Here is a 13,179-nt window from a genome sequence, read left to right as displayed (position 1 = left end):
TCAGGGAATCTTGCACGAGGACTCTCAAGTTCCTTTGCACCTCTGATGTCTGAATTTTCTCCCCATTTAGATAACAGTCAGCACTATTGTTCCTTTCACCAAAATGTATTATCATACATTTCCCAACACTGTATTCCATCTGCCATTTTTTTGCCCATTCTTACAATTTATCTAAGGCCTGCTGCAATCACATTGCTTCCTCAGCATTACTTACCCCTTCACCTTTCTTTGTATTATCCACAAACTCTGCCACAAAGCTATCAATTCCACTATCTAAATCATTGACAAACGATGTGAAAAGTAGTGGTCCCAATACTGACCCCTGAGGAACACCACAAGTCACAGGCAGCCAACTAGAAAAGGCCCCCTTTATTTCCATTTACTGGCTCTTGCTCATCAGCCACTCCTCTATCCATGCTGGTACCTGTTCTGTAACATGTGAGGCACCTTATCAAATGCCTTCTGAAAATCCAAGTAAATGATATCCAAGCAAAACACACATGCCAGAGGAACTCAACAGACCAGGCAGCATCTATGGAAAAAAAGTACAGTTGACGTTTTGGGCCAAAGCCCTTCCACAAGACTGGAGAGTAAAAGATGAGGAGCAGATTTAAAAGGTGGAGGTACGGGACAGAGAATCATCAGGTGATAGGTGAAACCAGGAGGGGGAGGGACGAAGTAAAGAGCTGAGAAGTTGATTGGTGAGACAAAAGGACATGGAAGAAAGAAAAAGGTGAAAGGAGCACCAGAGGGAGGCAATTGGTGGGCAAGGAGATGAGGAGAGAGAGAAAACAGGACTGGAAATGGAAAATGGGAGGGGGTGTGGGAGGCATTACTGGAAGTTTGAGAAATCAATGTTCATGCCTTCAGGTTGGAGGCTACCCAAACCGAATACAAGATGTTGCTCCTCCAACCTAAGTGTGGCCTCATCACGACAGTGGAGGACGCCATAGATGGACATATTGGAATGGGAATGGGAAGTGTAATTAAAATGGGTGGCCACTGGGAGATCCCGCTTGCTCTGGTGGACGGAGTATAGATGCTCGGCAAAGCAGTCTTCCAATCTATGTCGGGTCTCACCGATATACAGGAGAACAAAAATGACACCAGCAGACTCACAGATGAAGTGTTGCATCACCTGAAAGGACTGTTTAGGGCCCTGAATGGTAATGAGGGAGGAGGTGTAGGGGCAGGTGTAGAACATGTTCTGCTTGCAAGGATAAGTGCCAGGAGAGAGATCAGTGGGAAGGGACGAATGGATAAAGGAGCTGCGCAGGGAACGATTCTTGTGGAAAGCAGAAATGGGGGGGGGGGGGGGGAGGGAAAGATGCGCTTGGTGGTGGGATCCTGTTGGAGGTGGCGGAAGCTTCGGAGAGTTATGTATTAAGTGCTGGACACAGAGGCTGGTGGGGTGGTAGGTGAGGACAAGAGGAAACCTATCCCTGGTAAGGTGGCCAGAAGATGGGTTAAGAGCAGATGTGCATAGAATGGAAGAGATGTGGCTGAGGGCAGTGTTGATGGTGGACGAACAGAAGCCCCTTACCTTGAAAAAGGAGGACTTCTCCTTTGTTCTATAATGCAAAGCATCATCCTGAGAGCAGATGAGGTGGGAACAGAGGAATTGAGAGAAGAAGATGGCGTTTTTACAAGTAGTAGGGTGGGTCTAGGTGTAGTCCACATAGCTGTGGGTTTGGAATAGACATCGGTGGATAAGCTGTCTCCAGAGATAGAGGCAATGAGATCGAGAAAGGGAAGGGAGGTGTTGGAAACGGACTATGTAAATTTGAGGGCAGGATGGAAGTTGGAGGCAAAATGGATGAAGCTGACAAGTTCAGCACAGGTACAGGAAGCAGCACCAATGCAGTTGTTGATGTAGCATCGGAAAAGTGCAGGACGGTCACCAGTGTAGGCTTGGAACATAGACTGTTCTACATAGCTGACAAAGGCAGGCATAGCTGGGACCCGTGCGAGTGCCCATGGCTACCCCTTTTGTTTGAAGAAAGTGGGGGAAGCCAAAGGAGAAATTATTAAGAGTGAGAACAAGTTTCCCTATGCGGAGGAGAGTGGTGGTGGGGAACTGCTTAGGACTGATGTCCAGAAAACAAAACGGAGAGCTTTGAGCCCTTCCTGGTGGGGGATGGAGATACATAGGGACTGGACATCCATAGTAAAAATAGGATGATAGGTGCCAGGGAACATGAAATCTTTGAAACAATCAAGAGCGTGTGATGTGTCACAGACGTAGGTACAAAGGGACTGAACTGGGGGGATAAAACAGAGTCCAAGTAAACCGATACAAGTTCAGTGGAGCAGGAACAAGCTGAAACAATGTGTCTACCTGGACAAGCGGGTTTGTGGATCTTGGGTAGGGGGTAGAAATGGGAGGCGCGGGGTGCAGGAACTATGAGGTTGGTGGTGGTGGATGGGAGATCCCCAGAGTCAATAAGGTTGGTGATGGTGTGGGAGACAATGGCCTGGTGTTCCTTACTGGGGTCTTGTTCGAGGAGTAAGTAAGAGGAGGTGTCTGAAAGTTGGCGCTGGGCCAGAAGAAGGTAGAGGTCAGTACGCCAGACTACTACAGCACCTACCTTATTTGCGGGTTTGATGGTGAGGTTAGGCTTAGTGCGGAGGGAATGGAGGGCAGGGCGTTTGGAAGGAGTGAGGTTGAAATAGGAGAGAGTAGTGTTAAAATCTAGATGGTTAATGTCTCGTTGGCAGTTGGCAATGAATAGGTCCAAGGCAGGCAGAAGGCCAGGGCAGGGTGTCCTGGAAGAGGAGGAGAGTTGAAGACAGGAGAAGGGGTCATCAGTGTGGGGTGGGGAGTCCTTGCCGAAGAAATGGGCTTGGAAACAGTGGCAGCAGAAGAGTAGCTCAGCAGCGTGGCAGGCGCAAAACTCAGAGAGATGTGGGCGCAAGGGGACAAAGGTGAGGCCCTTACTGAAGGCAGGGGACAGTCAGAGGGCATGGTGAAAACCCAACACGGATGAGAGCTGGGATCAGAGGGGAGAAGGGGGTGAAGAAGGTAGTGTCTGAGGGGAAGGAAAGTTTGGAGTGAGAAGAAGATGGAGTATCTGAGGGCCCAAGAGCTGGCGGTGGCATGACATCCACTGTCTCTCCTTTGTCCACCCTGCTTGTTACTTCCTTGAAGAATTCTAACAGATGTGTCAGACAAGATTTCCCTTCACAGAAACCATGCTGACTGAGTTATTTTATCACTAATCTTCAAGTATCCCGAAACCTCATCCTTAGTAATGGACTCCAACACTTTCCCAATCACTGAAGTTAGGCAAAATGGCCTATGATTTCCTCTCTTTTTTTCTTCCTCCCTTTTTAAAATGAGTGGAGTGACATTTGCCAGTCCTCCGGGACCATGCCAAAATCAAGTGATTCTTGAAGGATCATGACCAACGCATCCATTATGTCTTCGGCAACACCTCTCAGAACTCAGGGATGTAGTCCATCTGGTCCAGGTGACTTATCCACCTTAAGATCTTTCAGTTTGCCTGGCACTTTTTCCTTTGCAATAGCAATGACACTCACTCCTGTTCCCTGACACTCACAGACCTCTGGCATACAGCTAATAAAGACTGAAGCAAAGTACTTGTTAAGTTCATCTGCCATTTCTTTGTCCCCCATTACTACCTCATCAGCATCATTTTTCAGTGGTCTAATATCAACTCTCACTTCCCTTTTATTCTTTATATAATTCAAAAAATGATTAGTATTCTGCTTTATATTATTGGCTACTCTGCCCTCATATTTCATCTTTTCCCTTCGTATAGCTTTTTAGTTGCCTTTTGTTGGATTTTAAAAGCTTCTCAATAATCCAACTTCCCACTCACTTTTGCTACCTTTGCTTGGCTTTCATGTAGTCCTCAACTTCCCTGTCAGCCACAGTTGCCTAGTCCTGCCATTTGAGAAGTACTTCTTCTGTGGGGCATATCTATCCTGGCCATGTGAACTATTTCCAGAAACTTCAGCCACCTCTGTTCTGCATCATCCCCGCCAGTATCCCCCTCCAATCCATCTGGGCAAGCACCTCTCTCATGCCTCTGTAATTCTCCTTATTCCATTGTAATACTGATACAGGTAACTTATACTTCTCCCTCTCCAATTGCAGTACGAATTCAATTATATTATGACCACTGCCTCCAAAGGGTTCCTTTACATTAAACTGATTAATAAAATCTGGGTTATTACACAGAGTGCGCACCAACTTTTTGTTATCTCTAACATCTTCTCAGCTACTATACTATAAACCCATTTGTCACTGTCTCTCCTGTCATTCCTTTACCATTTCTCTTTTGTTCTTTTTCTGCCATGCACCACTCTGCATTGTTCATTGCATTTTAAACTTTTTCCCTAACTTTCCCAGTTCCAATGCAGTCATTAGGACACAACTCCATTTTTGGTACTAGAGACATTACTTAACCTAGAGTTATTTCCAGCATGTTTTCTGTTTTACTTTCATTCTTCTAGTTCTGCTATATTTTGTTTTTACATTTTCTTTAAACATGTCTTTACCTTCCAAAATACAAAACCACTCTTCTCATAGTTAATTATTCAACACAAATTTTGAATTAAATAATTAAGATATCATACCTTTAGCAAGGCTTGACTAAATCTCCTCATTACATTCAAATACATTTCATGAGTTTTAGGGTCACGCAGTTGAGTGTCCTGATCTTCACATTCTACAATAACATACCTTGGAGAATGAGAAACAATTTTGTTTGAGAAAATCTATTTGAATAGCAAGCCCAAAACATTACTGCCTCTAATGCAAATATATTATTTCTTAGATAAAAAGACTAAAGTTTTACCCAATACTTCAGGTGTGGTCTTGCCAATGCCTGTGTAGTTGCAGTAAGACTTTTATATATACTCCAACCCAGGGATGGCAAACCTTTTAAGAGTGTCTGCCCAAATAGGTAATGATTTTCTAAAATATTCTCTTGCATGCCATGGTAATTTTGACCACAGATTATCAGCAATTAATTTCTAAAGATTAAAAATAAACCTGATGTCATATGTACATCGATACAATACATAAGAATACCAATAATGATAGAATTTAAGGAAAAAGACGAGTCCTGTTGCTTATTTACATGTAGTCATTTTTTAACCATTAATAAAAATATTAAAGACATATTGAAATAAATGAAGCATTTTAGAAAACCTGTTCAAAGATTATTAATATTAATCTTTTAAAAAGAGAATTGAAACATATTTTAAATAGTATTGTTATTGTAACTATTTCCTATCCAAGTACTGATGTGTACACCAGGTCACAGAGAATTTCAAAACTTATTATCCAACATTTCATGTTCTCCTAATTGTCTAGCTAGTGCCAAGATGGTGTGAGAACTTTCCTATAAAAAACATCCCACTGCTCTCAGGTTTTAAAAAAGTCATCTGCTGCTTCACTTGGCAGTAAAAATAACCGTTATGTATCTTATAATTATAGGTGGGATTTAAAGAAGCGAGAGGCAGCACGGTATATCGTATGCCAACATAAATTTAGTATTTGCCATCTTGGACATGCATGCCAGAAGTTTGCCATCCCTACTCTAGCCCCTTTGAACAAAGATCCATACTCAAGACGTTAACTTTCTATCTTTTATGCTATATTGATCACTCTGAGCAGTGACACTCTACTGCAAGTTCAAGCAATTTTTTTTCTACTCTTCTCAAATTAGCTTAGAGGTAGGATGGACAGAATGGTGGTTGAATGTTTTTTCTCAAAATGGAAACTGGTGACTAGCGGTATGCCATAAGGTCAGTGTTGGAATTTTTATTATTTGGGAGTGCCACAGTAGCGTAGCAGTTAGCGTGAAACTTTAACAGCCTGTGGCATCGGAGTTTGGAGTTCAATTCCAATGTCATCTATAAAGAGTTTCTAGTCCTTCCTGTGGAATGTGTAGGTTTTCTTCAGATGCTCTAGTTTCCTCCCACAGTCCAAAGACATATCGGTTAGAATGTTAACAGGTCATTGTAATTTTTCCTGTAATTAGGGTTAGGTTAAATCAGGGGCTGCTGGGTAGCTTGGATCAAGGGCCGAGAATGGTCTACTCTGCGCAGTATCTCAATAAATAAATGACTTGGACGCAAATGCACAAAGCTTGGTCATTAAGTTTGTGAATAATATAACAGAAGGAGCTGTGATTGACAATGAAGGTAGATTACAAGGGGATATTGATCAGTTAGGAAAGTAGGCAGAGGAAGTGTGAGGTGAGGCATTTTGGAATGTCAAACCAGAGGAGGACTTGTACTATGAATGGTATGACAGAGAATGATGGAACAAAGGGACGAGGGAGTACAAGTGCATAGTTTGTTGAAAGTTGTGTCACACGTGGACAGGGTGATGAAAAAGGCATTTAGCATATTCATCATCATCATGTGCCATATCATATGATGTGGGCGATCATGATCTTGATGATTGCTCTTAGCAAATTTTTCCACCGAAGTGGTTTGCCATTCCCTTCTTCTGGATAGCGTCTTTACAAGATAAGATAACCATTATCAAGAGTCTTCAGAGAACGTCCTCCAGGCATCAGTGGTTGCATTACCAGGACTTGTGTTTAGCACACCTGCCTTCATAATCAGGGCACTGATTACGGGAGCTGGGATGTTATGTTTCCGTTGTATACGTTATTGGTGAGGCCACACTTAGAGTACTGAATACAGTTTTTGTCCCCCGTTATAGAAAAGACGTGGGTAAACATGATAAGAATGCAGTAAAGATTTACAAAGATGTTGCCAGATCTAGTGGGCTTGAATTATATGCAGAGGTTAGATCTTTATTCCTTGAAAGGTAGGAGAATGAGCGACGACCATTTAGAAATGTTTAAAATGATGAGAGCCACAGATAAGGTGGACTGTAGCAGTTTTCTTCCCAGGGTAGGGGTATCCAAATCTAAAGGCCATTGGCTCAGCTATTGTTTTTCTTATGCTTGTCATCATCTAAATATTTTTCTGAGACACTATAAAATATGATGCATGCTAATTTCTTAATTTCTGAGCATATATTTCATTTGCAGCGAAAACAGAACCTCATACTTCCCTGAATTAATGGCAATTGGAAGCTCACTTCCAAACAAAGGAAAAGCAAACCAAATAAGGGAACATCATATCAATTACAGGAAAAATTAACAGAAACATAGAAAACCTACAGCATAATACGGGCCGTTCGGTCCACAATGCTGTGCCGAACATGTACCTACCTTAAAAATTACCTAGGGTTACCCATAGCCCTCAGTTTTTCTAAGCTCCATGTACCTATCCAGGAGACTCTTAAAAGACCCTATTGTATCCACCTCCACCACCGTCGCTGGCAGCCCATTCCACGCACTCACCACTCTCTGCGTAAAAAACTTCCCTGACATCTTCTCTGTATCTACTTCCAAGTACTTTAAAACTGTGTCCTCTTATGTTAGCCATTTCAGCCCTGGGAAAAAGCCTCTGACTATCCACATGATCAATGCTGCTCATCATCTTATATACCTCTATCAGGTCACGTCTCATCCTCCATTGCTCCAAGAAAAAACCGAGTTCACTCAACCTATTCTTATAAGGCATGCTCCCCAATCCAGGTGACGTCCTTGTAAATCGCTTCTGCACTCTTTCTATAGTTTCTACATCCTTCCTGTAGTGAGGTGACTAGAACTGAGCACAGTACTCCAAGTGGGATCTGACCAGGGTCCTATATAGCTGTAACATTACCTCTCGGCTCTTGAACTCAATCCCATGGTTGATGAAGGCTAATGCTTTGAGTGTCTTATGGACTCTGACCCCAAGATCCCTCTGATCCTCTACACTGCCAAGAGTCTTACCATTAATACTATATTCTGCCATCATATTTGACCTACCAAGATGAACCACCTCACTTATCTGGGCTGAACTCCATCTGCCACTTCTCAGCCCAGTTTTGCATCCTATCACTGTCCCGCTTTAACCTCTGACAGCCTGCACACTATCCACAACACCTCCAACCTTTGTGTCATCAGCAAATTTACTAACCCTATCCCTCCACTTCCTCATCCAGGTCACTTATAAACATCACGAAGAGAAGGGGTCCCAGAACAGATCCCCGAGGCACACCGTTAGTCACCGATCCCTATGCAGAATATGACTTGGCTACAACCACTCTTGGTCTTCTGTTGGCAAGCTAATTCTGGATCCACAAAGCAAGGTCCCCTTGGATCTCATGCCTTCTTACTTTCTCAATCAACCTTGCGTGGGGTACCTTATCAAATGCCTTGCTGAAATCCATATACATTACATCTACTGCTCTACCTTCAGCAAAATGTTTAGTCACATCCTCAAAAAATTCAGTCAGGCTCATAAGGCACGACTTGCCTTTGACAAAGCCATGCTGACTATTCCTAATCATATTAGGCCTCTCCAAATGTTCATAAATCCTGCCTCCCAGGATCTTCATCAATTTATGAACAACTGAAGTAAGACTCACTGGTCTATAATTTCCTGGGCTATCTTTATGCCCTTTCTTGAATAAGTGAACAACATCTGCAACCCTCCAATCCCCATTGATGATACAAAGATCATTGTCAGAGGCTCAGCAATCTCCTTGCTCACCTCCCACAGTAGCCTGGGATATATCTCATCTGGTCCCGGTGATTTAGATTAGATTAGATTATGAGGACACTCAGTCCTCGTTTATTGTCATTTAGAAATGACAATAAGTCATTTAGACTTATCCAACTTGATGCTTTCCAAAAGCTCCAGTACATCCTCTTTCTTAATGTCTATATGCTCAAGTTTTTCAGTCTGCTGCAAGTCATCCCTATAATCGCTAACATCCTTTTCTGTAGTGAATACTGAAGCAAAGTATTCATTAAGTACCTCTGCTACCATACACATTTTTCCACTGTCACACTTGATTGGTCCTACTCTCTCACGTCTTATCCTCTTGATCTTCACGTACTTGTAGAATGCCTCAGGGTTTTCCTTAAACCTGATTATCAAGGCCTTCTCATGGCTCCTTCTGGCTCTCCTAATTTCATTTCTTAAGCTCCTTCCTGCTCATCATATAATTTTCTAGATCTACCATTACCTAGTTTTTTGAACCTTTCGTAAGCTTTTCTTTTCTTCTTGACTAGATTTTCAACAGATTTTGTACACCATGGCTCCTGCACCCTACCATCCTTTCCCTGTCTCATTGGACTGTACCTATGCAGAACATCACGCGAATATTCCCTGAACATTTGTCACATTTCTGCCGTACATTTCCCTGAGAACATCTGCTCCCAGTTTAAACTTCCAAGTTCCTGCCTGACAACTTCATATTTCACCTTACTCCAATTAAACATTTTCCTAACTTGTCTGCTCCTATCCCTCTCCAATGCTATGGTAAGGGAGATAGAATTGTGATCACCATCTCCAAAATGCTCTCCCACTGAAAGACCTGACACCTGACCAGGTTCATTTCCCAATAGCAGATCAAGTACAGCCTCTCCTCTTGTAGGCTTATCTACGTAATATTGTGCCAGGAAACCTTCTTGTACACACCGAACAAACTCTACCCCATCTAAACCTTTTGCTCCAGAGATGCCAATCAATATTGGGGAAACTAAAATCTCCCATCACCACAACCCTGTTATTATTGCACTGTTCCAGAATCAGTCTCCCTATCTGCTCCTCGATGTCCCTGTTACTATTGGGTGGTCTATAAAAAACACAAAGTAGAGTTATTGACCCCTTCCTTTTCTAACTTCCACCCACCGAGACTCAGTAGACAATCTCTCCATGACTTCCTCCTTTTCTGCAGCCATGACACTGTCTCTGATCAGCAGTGCCACGTCCCCACCTCTTTTGCCTCCCTCCCTGTCCTTTCTGGAAATCTAAAGCCTGGCACTCTAAGTAGCCATTCCCGCCTCTGAGCCATACAAATCTCTGTAATGGCCACAACATCCATGCTCTAATCTCATCCGCTTTGTTCATGATACTCCTTACATTAAGATAGACACATCTCAAAGCATCAATTTGCTGCAAGATACTCTTACTTAGGTCTCAATTTCAAAGTGAACTAATGTATGCAAAAATATATTATAACAAAGATAAAATCATATGAATGTCAAAAAAGTTGTTCACTTACCAATATAAATAGTTTGCCAGAGTAGAATTCCTACAGGCTCGTGATATCAGAAATGCACAGAGGTCTTGCTAAAGAAGGAAAGAAGAAATAACACAACTCAACTATTAATTCAATGAATTCAATGCATTATTTGACATAGCATTAGCAATTCGACTTTTATAGCAAAGGTTTGCTTGTTCCAATTAGCACTTAAGCATTTAAAGTTCCTTTTCCCACAGTCATCATATTCTATTTGACTTTTCATATTCTACCGTGTTATTTTCCCAAAATCAGGTATATTATCACCAACATGTGTCGTGAAATTTGTTTTGTTGCAGCAGGACAGTGCAAGATATTAAAAAAATACCACAAGTTGCAATAAGAAATAAAATCAATAAATAGTGCAAAAGAGGAATAGTAACGTAATATACATGGACCATTCAGAAATCTGCTGGGAGAGGGGCAGAAGCTGTTCCTAAAATGTTGAGTGTACATCAACAAGCTCCTGGACCTCATTCCTGATGATAGTAATAGAAGAGTGCATATCCCACATTCAGAGGATCCTTAATGATGGATGCTGCCTTCCTGAAGCTTTGGATTGTGAAATTGCTGTTGATGAAGCTGCCTGTGCGTACAATTCTCTGCAGCCTCTTATGATCATGTCCATTGAAGCCTCCAAGTGGTGATTCAACCAGTCTGAATTTTTTCATGGTACAAATCTAGAAATCTGTGGGTCTTTGGTGACATACCAAATCACCTCAATTTCCTACTGCCAAACCTTCTTTGTGATTGCACTAATACACTGGGCCCAGGATCTATTGTTTGATATGTTGACGCCCAGGAATTTGAAACTGCTCACCCTGTTGACTCCTCAATGAGGCCTGTTGTGTGTTCTCCTGACTTCCGCTTCCTGAGGTCCACAATCACTTCTGTGGTCTTGCTGATATTGAAGACAAGGCTGTTGTTAATACACCACTTAACTAGCTGATCAATTCTACTCTGTCTACTCTGAGATTCTATCAACAGTGGTGTCATCAGCAAATTTATAGATGGCATTTAAGCTGTGCTTATCCACACAGTTACAAGTGTAGAGAGAGTAGAACAATGGGCTAACTGTGCATCACCTGTGTCAATTGTCAGTAAGGAGGAGATGTTATTACCAATCCACACTCTCTATGGTCTCCCAACGAGGAAGTCAAGAATCCATTTGCAGAGGGAGGAACAAAGACTCTGGTTGTGAAGCTTGTTGATTAATACTGAGATGGTGGTGACCACCAAGCTGTAACAAGACTATAAGATATAGGAGCAGGAACAGACCATTTGTGTAGAGCAAAAATATCCTCTGAGTCAACTGAGAGTTTTTTCTGTCATTTTCTGTTAACTTAACTAGTATTTTTAAAATATGGTGTGGAATAATTACCTCAAATTTCCAATTTTCTTGAATTACTTTAATATGACACAGAAAATTGTTGAACTTCAGTAAAGAGAAATTAAAATAGTCACAATCCTTGAGGCTAATTTGCATAATTGCTTTACCTCTAAGTTTTCCCCATCTGTTGCATCTTTTGCCTTAGAAGCTGGAGGAGGAGATGATACAGGTGGATATTGACTGGTGATTATTTGAGAGCTATAAGAGAAAGTTCAGTCCTTAAATCAGTTTTATTAAACTAATTCAATACCACTGTATAAAACATAATAGAGAATAAGCATTGAAAAATGACCACCATAAAATCGGTTCTTTCATTATTAAAAATAATCATGCTAATTAAGGTATTCAAAATTAATAAATAATATTCTGGATTCTTATTATTAACACTCTAGAAAAATGTGGACAGTACTTTATTCCATTAAACTGACATGAGATCTTGTGTTACGACAGTAGAAAACTCTAGACACACATTCCAGTAGATCTCATTTCAAGCTGGTATAGAACAGAAGAGCAGAGATGTTATGCTGAAAATGTAGAGCTCTTTTGTCTTATGGTATCAAAAACAAAAAAGTATACGTTTAAAGTGAGATGTAGGAGTTTAAAAGGGGATCTCAGAGTTAAGTTGTGGAACACATTGCTAAAGGACAGAGTGGAATCCAGATACTATTACTAGTATAAGGCGGATTTAAATAGACATTTAAATCTAATGATACAGTCCTAATGCAGTAACATGTGATTGTGCACAAGGGCATAAAGATCAACAAAGATGCGGTCAGCGCAACGCATTATAGCGCCAGTAAGTAGTGATCGGGGTTTATTTCTCACAACTTTCTCGAAGGAGTTTGTAGGTTCTTCCCATGGCCGTGTGGTTTTCCTCTGGGTGTTCCAGTTTCTTCCCACATTTCAAAGACTACGGATTAGGTTAGTAAGTTGTGAGCATGCTATGTTCGCATAAGAAGCATAGCCACACATGCAGGCTGCCCCTAGCACACTCATGATGCAAACAATACATTTCACTGTATGTTTCAATGTACATGTGTCAAATAAAACAAACCTTTAACATCTCTTTAGATGAGTAGGCTTAAGAGCCTGTTTCTGTGCTATGCAGCTCCATGACTTTATGATCATACGACTAGTTAGATCAGAATTTGAATGTGTTTCCGGTCACAGTATTAAAGGTATATATAATTGCAATCGAGAAGGTACAGAAATGATCCAGAGGTTGTACTAGCATTGAAAAGTTTTAGCTATGGATGAAGCAAGATAGGAATTGAGGGAAGGTGCAATTAAGGCAGGTAAAATCATTGCTCTAAATAAAGTAAATATAAAAGACAATTTCCTTTAAAAAATGAATCAAAATTCAGTAGGTGGTACAGGTGTGAGAGTTACTGTAAGGGTGGCCGATGCAGAAAGCATATAACATAAATAAAAAATTGGATCTATACTTGAAGTTCTGTAACCATGAGTAACATTGACCAAATGTTAAAAGATAGATGTAGGTAGAGGTAGTGCTTTCTCACCACCTCATTCGCAGCAGAGTGACCTCTTGCCATGTCAGCAATCTTATATAGTTCTACTATCTAACTTCTATAACAATGAAGTTTTTCGCAAAACTTCCTGACGTTATCTAAATCAATGAAATTAATACAATTGTGCA

General features: G+C 41.3%; 1 protein-coding gene across 1 annotated transcript in view; it reads right to left on the bottom strand.

Annotated features, from left to right (window-relative positions):
• pik3c3 (phosphatidylinositol 3-kinase, catalytic subunit type 3) overlaps positions 1–13,179 on the bottom strand; it is a 147,722-nt gene that overhangs the window by 71,272 nt on the left and 63,271 nt on the right. The window contains exons 12-14 of the mRNA XM_063042847.1: positions 11,630–11,720; positions 10,115–10,182; positions 4,603–4,708 (exon numbers count right to left, since the gene is read on the bottom strand). Of these exons, the coding sequence (XP_062898917.1) occupies positions 4,603–4,708; positions 10,115–10,182; positions 11,630–11,720 (265 nt within the window). The remainder of the gene's footprint in view (positions 1–4,602; positions 4,709–10,114; positions 10,183–11,629; positions 11,721–13,179) is intronic.

This window comes from Mobula hypostoma, chromosome 3, assembly GCF_963921235.1.
Source record: "Mobula hypostoma chromosome 3, sMobHyp1.1, whole genome shotgun sequence".
Lineage (NCBI taxonomy): Eukaryota > Metazoa > Chordata > Chondrichthyes > Myliobatiformes > Myliobatidae > Mobula > Mobula hypostoma.
This window is presented reverse-complemented; position numbering and strand designations above follow the sequence as displayed.